The sequence below is a fragment of the Chamaea fasciata genome, unplaced genomic scaffold, assembly GCF_029207755.1.
Source record: "Chamaea fasciata isolate MVZ Bird 193981 ecotype frontalis unplaced genomic scaffold, bChaFas1.0.hap1 SCAF_12, whole genome shotgun sequence".
NCBI classification, from domain to species: Eukaryota; Metazoa; Chordata; class Aves; order Passeriformes; family Sylviidae; genus Chamaea; species Chamaea fasciata.
The window spans coordinates 17,915,773-17,925,248 of NW_027094097.1; the positions used below are offsets into that span (position 1 = coordinate 17,915,773).

Genomic DNA, 9,476 nt, shown 5'->3' on the forward strand with positions numbered 1-9,476 from the left:
TCCAGTCAAAGTACAGTGTTTGGAAGCTTAACAAGCTTGGATACTCTCTGCTCTTTTGTACAAATTAAGGCTATTACTGTTTTCAAGACTCTTATAAAAAGACTTGATTATGTATGTTTCCAAAATGTATGGCTTTTCAAATTTCCAGACTGCATTTAAAAGTATCAGATATAAGAAACCTGTATTTATGGAGAGCTAGAATGACATTTCTGACATAGTTTCTTATCCCTTTCAGGACATCAGAACTGTCTGAGTTGTTTTAAATTAGTGATAAAACAAGGCTTGAAACCCCAGATACCAAAGAATGAGTCTGCTATCAAAACAGGACAAAACCTGGGCAGAGAGAAAAAATAAGCCATGGAGAAATCGAAATGAAATATAGTCTGAGGTGACCTCTCTTAAAACAAACAAGTAAATCCTGTCCTATTAAGCTCTCAGGAGAGCTGCTAAAGAATTTTGAAATAATCCAGACAAGGAACTCAACCCCACACTTTCATTCTTGTCAGTCCTTTTCTTGCAACTCCCTAAGAAAAAATGATCCCTTGTGTGTTTTGTACAAAAGGATGAATTTTTATGATATAAAAGCACACACTTTAAAGCTGTAAGTCCTCATTCCTTCTTCAGGTTTATGGAGAAACACATGTTGATCCTCTCCAAGGCATAGGTGGGCAGGGAGGCAAGAAACACTATTCTGGATTCATCAGCCTTCTTTGTGGGGCCTGACCAGGAGCAATCTCACAGCACAATACTATTAAAAACCTATCATAATATGGCACCTGTTCATAGTAATTTCTCCTTCTCTCAGGATGGCTGCACAATTTAACAGCAAAAAGATGGAAGACACTGAGGAACTGGGAGACTAGCCAAGTAAGGATGTTTCTTCATGTCAGACCTGTAGCTTACAATGTCATGCATGTGTACACAAGTGCCTTTTCACAAAACTCCTTGTGTGACAGAGAAGGCATTTCAATATTCAGACCTCAACTTTTGTCCTCCACTGTCTGGATCCATCTCTATAAGAGATCAACTTTTTATACCAGCTGCTCGTCCCTGCGTGATTTTCTAACCAGAGTTAATGTACAGTAATTAACGTGCCTGACCACTGCTACATGTGAATTAGAAATTTTGTGATAGGCAGCCTTGTGACATTCATTGCCACAGATCACATGAATATTGTGGGGTTTAGCTCTCTGACCCAGTGTATTCAACAGAATGAGATTCTTCCTTAACTTGATTTCTCCTGGTATTCGTGGATGTAAATAAGGCCCTTATATTGTTCAACTATAATTTTTTTTCTGGTATACTATATTAAGATGTTTTGCCTGATCTAGATTAAGCAGCTTCATATAACTGATGAAAGAGCTATTGTTTTTCACAGCAGAAAAACTGCCACTCATCCAGATCACTGACCTATTTCTTGGGAGTTAGAAGTAACCTTTCTAAAGTTTTACTGATTTTAAATGGTATGTTTTACACTTACTGACATTTTAGTCCCACGTCTGAAGTGTGATTACGCCATTATTTAAGGATCAGATAAAAAAAATTAAACTTGATTTTCAGATGCAAAAAGATTTTAGTTTTCTGTAAGTTTTGGTCCTATTCTAAATAAAATGTTAAATGAGTCAGAGCAATTCAGCTCCAGGGGTTATTCCATTACTCAGTGATACAGAAATTCCTCGGGCTTAAACATCACCAGTATGGTCCTTGCCCTTTTCTTGCTCTGAGATCCAGTGGAATTTGTCTCTATTGCCTGAAAGAGATGATGAACCATATCTAGGAGCAAGAATTTAAACAGCTCACCCTAGCTGTTACGTACATTACCCTGCAATCAGAAAAACAGCATCTACAAGTTCCTGAAGATGGGAACAATTTGTAGGCAATCACCCTTCAAATCTTTCTTTTCACTCCTGACTTGCAAAGGCCAGTGCCAGCAGAAAACCTCAGGAGAACAAACTAATACTGCATAAAGAGATTTGTGGAGGCTGACATGAACAAATGTATTTACCACGATACATGTCTTTTCTCTGCAGGACAACAGGGCTTGCATATTCTCTGTGCTTTGCCACTATACAGAGAGGGGTGCAAGCATTTAAAAAAGAATTAGGGTGCTGAGGTACTCAGTAAATGTTGGATTGCTGGCTCCCTACTTTTTGCCATGGAACATCTGCTAAAGAACTCTTTGGGACACTTCTGGGTTTCTAAGGACCAGCAGAATAACACAACGCTGTTAGGATGTTTTATATTTGGGGAACTTCAGTACTGACAAATGCCTTCTCATTTTATCATGCTGCAATCAAGATGACAAAAAAGTGTGGCAGCTAGTAGAAACTCCCCCCACAGTACAACAAAAAACAGGGTCTCAAAAGGAAAAGTTTGGCACATGAAAAGCTGCAAACAAAAAAAAGCTAAACCTCCACCAAACCATTTCTGCTTGTTGTGAGCCTGCCAAAGCAGAACAGACTTTCTCAACAGAAAAGGCTACATTATGCTAGAAGGAAATGAGCTGCAAGGCACAGGAAAAGGGAACACGAGTGGAGATTTATGGCACTGCTGAAAGCAGGCACTGTACTGCCAGATCAGGAGTGAGACACTTACCAAAGGATGTTACCTTTGTTAGTTCATCTGTCAAGGAAAGAGTTTCTGTTGTAGGGTATCTGAACTACTGGCATTCATTTCAGAGAGCTCATCGCTTCGGCCTTGGGATTACTCACTATGTCTCAATCACAATTTTCTACTTTTTTTAGAAGGTAGGAAGGCAAAAAAACCCCCCCAAAACTAGCAAAACTAACCCAAACTAAACCCAGTCAAACCCAGATAGCTAATGACTTCGAAACAGAATTGTGTGGCAATTGTTGCAGAAAAGTACAAATTTAGCTTTTTTAAAATTATTATTTTTACTCTTAATATTGTACAGGTGGGATTTCACATGCTGAATTCTCCTTGATACAGACTGCAGCAGAAAAGCACATCTGTGGACAAATAAAACCCTTTTCCTTCTCCAGAAATATTCAGTAAAGAAAAATATAAATTTAAGGCTTTTAAGGCTCTTTCCCCCCCCCCCTCCTCTGCCAGGAATTTCTAATTACAGCTCCTTTTTAGACTTCCTCTGTAAGTAAGTTTAGTCTCAGTGGTAAGCTGCTAGCCCAGAGAAGCTGCAGAATCTCCCTGAATTTTTACCAAGCTTAATTTGAACTTTGCCATGGTTTTTATTTTCAAATGAAAACTGCAGCTTGTTTTCAGCTCTCTGAACTCAAGTGAAAGGCTACCCCAAACAATTCTGATGGAGAACTGTATGTTGGACCAGGCTTGAAGACCGTTTATCAACCCTAAAATATTACGCTGTAAATGTAACTTGCATTTTGGATGGGCACCTGCTGCACCAAGGGAAATATAGGTTGGATATTAGGAAAAAGTTTTTTACAGAAAGACTGATAAAGTACTGGAATGATCTGCCTGGGGAGGTGGTGGAGTCACCATCCCTGGATGTGTTTAAAAAAAGACCGGATATGGCACTTGGTGCCATGGTTTAGTTGAGATGTTAGGGCTGGGTTGGACTCGATGATCTTGAAGGTCACTTCCAAGCCAGTGATTCTGTGATCTTTAGCTTTCTTTTTTTCCAAATGCAGGACTGGACCTTTCTCAGTAGTATGAACCTTTTTTCCTATTGGGTACCATCCCAAATTATGGATACCTATCAGCTTAAATGTACATATGGAACCTGGAGATGTAATTTTCAGTAGTTTTGAATCTGAGCCTAAGCCTCTGGGCTATAAGGAAAAAAAAAAATTCACAAGTCCCCCAAAAGTGTCTTTGTGGTTTCTCACTAATAAGGAATATGTGCCATTCATCTGGAATAAAAATTGACTGCTGACTGAACTGATACTGAATTACATTTCTCTACAGTCCAAAGCTAGATCCTGAACTATCGTCCTAAAAAAAACCCAACCCAGTTGTGCATTTGTAAATACTTTGTGTGCTACATCAGTAAGTGCCATGAGGAACTAAATGCTCAAAATATTAGTTAGCAAGGTGTGTAACAGATAAGGAAGGCTGACTCCTTTCTAAAGTGTTTAGAAACTTTTTTTTTTGAGAGTGTTTTTTTTACATTGAAGTGTAATCTGTATTACTCTCACAAGTCCCCATCAAAAGTGTGTCCTGAAACTTCACTTAGCTGTAATAGTGAAATGCTCACGCATGGATTCAGAGAGGGAGAAAATTCTTGCTGCAGCGACACTGTTTTCTATGACTCCAGGCAGGATCACAGAAAGCAGGAAAAATCATCCAGTGATGTGGGTGGTGGTTTTCTGCTGTTTTTTTCATACATCTTCCTGCTTCATTCCTGTAACTTGGGTACTACTCCAGCGAAGTCCATGGGGTCTGACTAGGAATGATCTCCTAATGATTTGGTATGTTACTTGATTAACAGATGGATCTGATTCAATGACCAAAACCCAATGGTGGCACATGAAATATGACCAGAGAGGATAAAGCAGGCACTGTGCATTAACACCTCTCCACTTCCACTTGAAAAAGAGGACTGTGAAGGCTATTCCCAGTTCCATGCATTCTCTTTCCCCAGTGTTAAGCTAGCAGGTTGCTGATCCTGTGGCTAGGATTCTGCCAATAGACTATCTGTGGGATTTTAAGGGGTGTTAGAATGGCAAGAGGCACAGCAGTAAGGAGACAGCTAATTGACACACAGGAAGGCTGGCAAATAGTTTTTTGTTACTGACAAGGAGGAAAAATCACATTGGAGTGCTGGACCTGGAAGTGATATTTATGCAAATAAAAACTTCCGTGTATATGCACATGCAATTATTTGTATGTAAGTACAATGACAGGCAGATATAATGACAACCAAGGCAACTCAGTTGTTCCCTTGATGGATTATCATGGTGTGGGCAGTAAATTGCACTACATACTAGGATAACCCTGACTAAGGAAGCATCTCTGATGGAAGGAGGCTTTTCAGTTTGTAGGTATTCAGCTGAGACCATCCACTGGGTGGCTGACTGACGTCAGCTATGGATAAAGTAAGTGTGTGCTGTTGTCTGGGCAATGTGGACAAACGAATTCCAGAAAGTTACTTTCAGAACTTGCAAAAACTGAACATCCTGCTCACTGGTCAGCTGAACACAGTTTTGTTAGTATCACTGGACCTGAATCAGGAATCAGTTTATAAGGGATCTCATATCAAATTTGGGTGTGGGTAGAGTAAGTACCACAAGCATTTTTTAAGCAACACCAAGTCAGCTGATGCAGACAACTTGACTGCCTGTGCTCAGCAAAATAAGGAGATGTATTTAGTCTTAGCTAACATATTTTATTGTAGTTGAATCTGTAAGTCTTCTAGTAGGTCTCACATAACCTGATATTAAATCATTCGTGAGTATACAACAGATATCATCAGAATGCTAGTATGACCCTATGGCTACTTTCACACAGTTTTACAACCACAAAAATAAAGATCTTAAGAGATGTTTAACTGTTTGTTTTATATAATGTTACTTGATCTATATTAAACAGTCAAATGACCCTTTTAAAGTGTTTTATATGCAATTTGTGTATACAGTTAAATATCCATTTCTAACACAAGAACAGTGAATTTTGTTACTCAGACTCAAAGAACCAGGCTGCTATCAGACATTCATCAGTCTGCACTTTCTAATTCTTGTACTTTCCTAAAGAACAATGGGATGTGGTAGAAATTACACAAAGACAAGTCATGAAACTTCTTACTTAGCTTTTTACCTACACAGGCAAAACACCAAGGAAGGCACTGTATAGAAAAGATGCCTGTGCTCAAAGAAAATACACATGCAATAATCTTAACTGCATACACAGTTCTACAAATGAGATGTAAAGTCAGCTATGTGTATGTGCATGGAATAACTGTTCAATCAAATACATCAAATTGATTTCTGCGTCTGCTAAATAAAATCTAGTGTGGATTTCAAAACAAATATTTACTATCTATAAGTTATTATCGAGGAGATAATAACACATGTATGTCACTACTTTTTAAGCTGTATCACTTCATCTAAGCACTGGCAAGCTTGATTTGCAGTGCATTTGAGTACATTAGATTATTAATGTCTGGAGCCCATGAGAGATTTGTTTTCACTGTACACAACCACGTTTGAGACAGAGCAGTTTGGGTGCTTCTACAGCATGTCTCAGGCACTTTCCAAAAGTGCTCTTTCTGTGACAGAGATGAATTGCCAGAAAGATTTGTTACTACTACTAAACACTGTTCAGTTTTACGGTAATGAACTACCAGTCTCTTGTTAGAGTTAAGAGGTTTTGTATTTAGTACCTGTATTTACACTAGGATACTCAGAAGAGCTGCCTCAGTGTGATGCAAACTTTGGAAATAGTCTTCTCCTCTAATCAGGCGTGTTTGTAAACAAGTTAAAAAATATAAATGAAGTAATGGAGGAGAGATTTACATTGTATGAAAGCTAGGCTGCGGGAAGAGATCAGGAGACTGTTCTATGGGGTGGATATAGAAAAGATATATTCCTAATTTGATGCAGTTTATTATGGGTTTTTTATGCATAGTTTTTGTTAGATGAACAGGTGTTTCTTATGGCAAAACCTTTCAAACCTCTATAAAAGGAGGATAAAAAAGGATAAGTTTTGTACACGCATTAAGACAGCATAGCAATTTATTGTGTTGATGAATACCTCAGTTGTAAAAGTAGTAAGAAAATTGCCCTACAATTCAAAACATGGCAAGAAGATTGAAAAGGAAGACCTGTTTTCCAGGGAATTAGCACAGGGTATGGGAGCTTCAGGACAACTGGCAAGATCCAGGCTGTCTGTGCCCTCCCTGCTCCCTGAACCAGAGTGTGCCCATACTCACGGGGCAGGCTGAGCCCCTCCGTAGCTCTTACAGCCAGAGGCATGGCATGTTTAACCTGGATGATGTGATGGACCTGTTGCAGAGGTTGTTTTTATTCTCTTGGTTGCAACTGTGATGGAGTACTAACAGGTTACAAAATATCGAGAGACCCTGCCATTACTGGAATTCTCTCCAATAAGGTATAATGGTGACAAAGGTGCCCCCACCTCCAAGCCTTCTCTTTCACTTCATGTCATTGCTTTCTGAGTGTTCCCTAGCACAATCTGACTCCCCAGCTCTGCAATTCATATAATGCCTTATTTTAAGCAAGCAGAATTAGTGTATAGAAGGCAACCACAAACCTATTAATCACATATTTACAGTATTTTTCAAATACTCCCTCATGTTTCCTCTTCTTAATTACTAGAAGATTATAATTCTCTATATCCATCCTGCAGCTGATTAGAATTGTAGAACAGTCAGCTAAATCAGAACAAAGCGAGACTACATTCCTACTACATACCATTTCCTTACAGAAGACTTTCATACGTGATGTAATTTCATGCATTTGCACGCAAACAAATCAAACTAAAAAACAGGATCTTATGTTGTGTTTCAAATGTCTTCTATGAAAATATGGGGGAATTTGCAGACAAATTTTTAATTTTATGAGGCAAAGCAGATAACCTTCTCTAATACTTAGACCACTTGAGAATACCGCAGTTTATCATAAATGTCAATGCTTTTCCCTGCTCAAATGTCCTTGATTAGACGAGAGGCTATTTCACAAGATTTATTTTGGACAGGCATGACATATGCAAGATACTGCAAATAAGGCTGATGAAAGGTTGACTGGGAGAGAAGGGTAGCAGTCTCAAGATACCATTCTCTAATACCTAACAAATGATACAGATGCCATAAATCTTCCCTACGGCCAACAATAAGTCAGGGAATACCTAACCATGGACGTGCCTTACCTAGAGCAATGTGCAGCACTCAATACTTCATTCTAACACAAGGTCATCTGTGCTCCACTGAGATCCAGAACCTAGATTTTCCCCCTTAAATATGCTGAGGGATTCAAAATAAAGGTATCTTTGTGTATGTAGAACACACCTTCCCACAAACTGCAGATGCAGATTTTAGTGTTTCACTATGGGAATGGACTGAAATATTTTCTTTTCATGTAACAGTCTTGTTCACAATAATCCTGTTCAATGGCATTGAAATGTCTTTTTTTTTTCTTTTCTTTTTTGCAAGACCATATCCACCTACATTGGACATAAAAGCATACATGACTAACAGCATAAAATTGCAGGAGAGCATTATGATCACCTATAGGAAGCCTGCAGTGAAGTCTTCTTCCTCAAACTTGGTGACATCAATCACAGAGACACATCGGGGTGTCCCAGCCAATTCTGCTACTGAACAGTGTATTCCCAGTGGATGTGGCAGATCCTGCTGTGCCCGCTGTTACCTCGCTGTGCTGCCACGGACCTTGGCACACCTGTCACTGCAAGTCTTGTCCACAGGTCTTGCTGAAGGTAACGGCTGGGTCTTCCTACGGGGCTTTGAGGCTTAGTGGGTTAGTACAGGCTGCTTTTATTCACCTGGGCAAATCTTCCTTCCCCACGCTCGTCCCCACGTCTCCAGCCCAAAGGCCGCAGCGCTGGAGCACAGCGCTGGAGCACAGCGCTGGAGCACAGCGCTGGAGCACAGCGAGGGACTGCGCTGTCCCGATCTCCCAGTTTTGACTCTGACGGGGCAGCGGCTCAGCCCCGCCGGCGGAGCGCGCTGCCAGCCCTGGCTGCTGCGGGACAGCCCCGCTGCCAGCTGGCGCGGCAGGCGCTGCGGGTCCCGGGACACTCCGACAGCGCCTTCTGAGAGCCCCCGCCGCCGCCCTCACTCTGCATAACCCCCATCCCAGACAAACCCATCGGTCTGCTTGAGCCTTACGAGTAAACGCCGCCGACGCCTCAACAGCTCACCGCTCACCAGGAGAAGTCTTTAGGAAACCTCAGGATTTTGCGTTCAGCCGAAGGACTGGGCAGAGCGGGCTTACTGCGACCGGCACCTCAGCACGGACCGTGTGTTACAGGGACAGCGACTGGACGAGCCGCGCCGTGACCGTGACCGCGCAACAGCGCGCTGTCCCCGCGCCGGTCCCGCACACCTGCCCGCGGAGCCGCGCATCGCCCCACCGCCGCCTGTCCCCGCGCCGGCCGGTGCCGAGCCCCCGTCCCGGCACAGTGGGGTGGAAGGGGCTGTCAGCGCTGCCGCGGGGGCGGGACGCGATGCCCTTACCGATGATGATGGCACAGGCGCTCACCAGCCCGATCTCCTTCTTCAGCGCCACCCGCTCGGGGCCGCCGGGCGCGCGCTGCTCCCCGCCGGCCATCGCTGCCCGCGCTGCTCTGCCCCGCGCCCCGCGCGCATGCGCCGCCCCGCGGGCCGGGGGCGGGGGGGCCGCGCCGCTCGGCGCCGGGGGGTGACGGGGGCGCGGAAGGTGCCCGGGACCCCTGAGGGCGGCCGTGCCTGAGGGCTGCGCCTCACTCGGGGCGCGGCCCCCTCGGACACCCCCCGTGTGTCCCCAGGAGCCGCAGCGGCGGCGCTGGGCGGCGGCGGCTAAACG

The 9,476-nt window shown here is 42.9% G+C and overlaps 1 protein-coding gene across 1 annotated transcript in view; it reads right to left on the bottom strand.

Annotated features, from left to right (window-relative positions):
• SLC7A10 (solute carrier family 7 member 10) overlaps nt 1-9,254 on the bottom strand; it is a 39,278-nt gene extending 30,024 nt beyond the window's left edge. Inside the window, exon 1 of the mRNA XM_066194385.1 lies at nt 9,149-9,254. Coding sequence (XP_066050482.1) covers nt 9,149-9,242 — 94 coding nt within the window. The 5' untranslated portion in view covers nt 9,243-9,254. The remainder of the gene's footprint in view (nt 1-9,148) is intronic.
• Between the last annotated feature and the right edge of the window lie 222 nt (nt 9,255-9,476).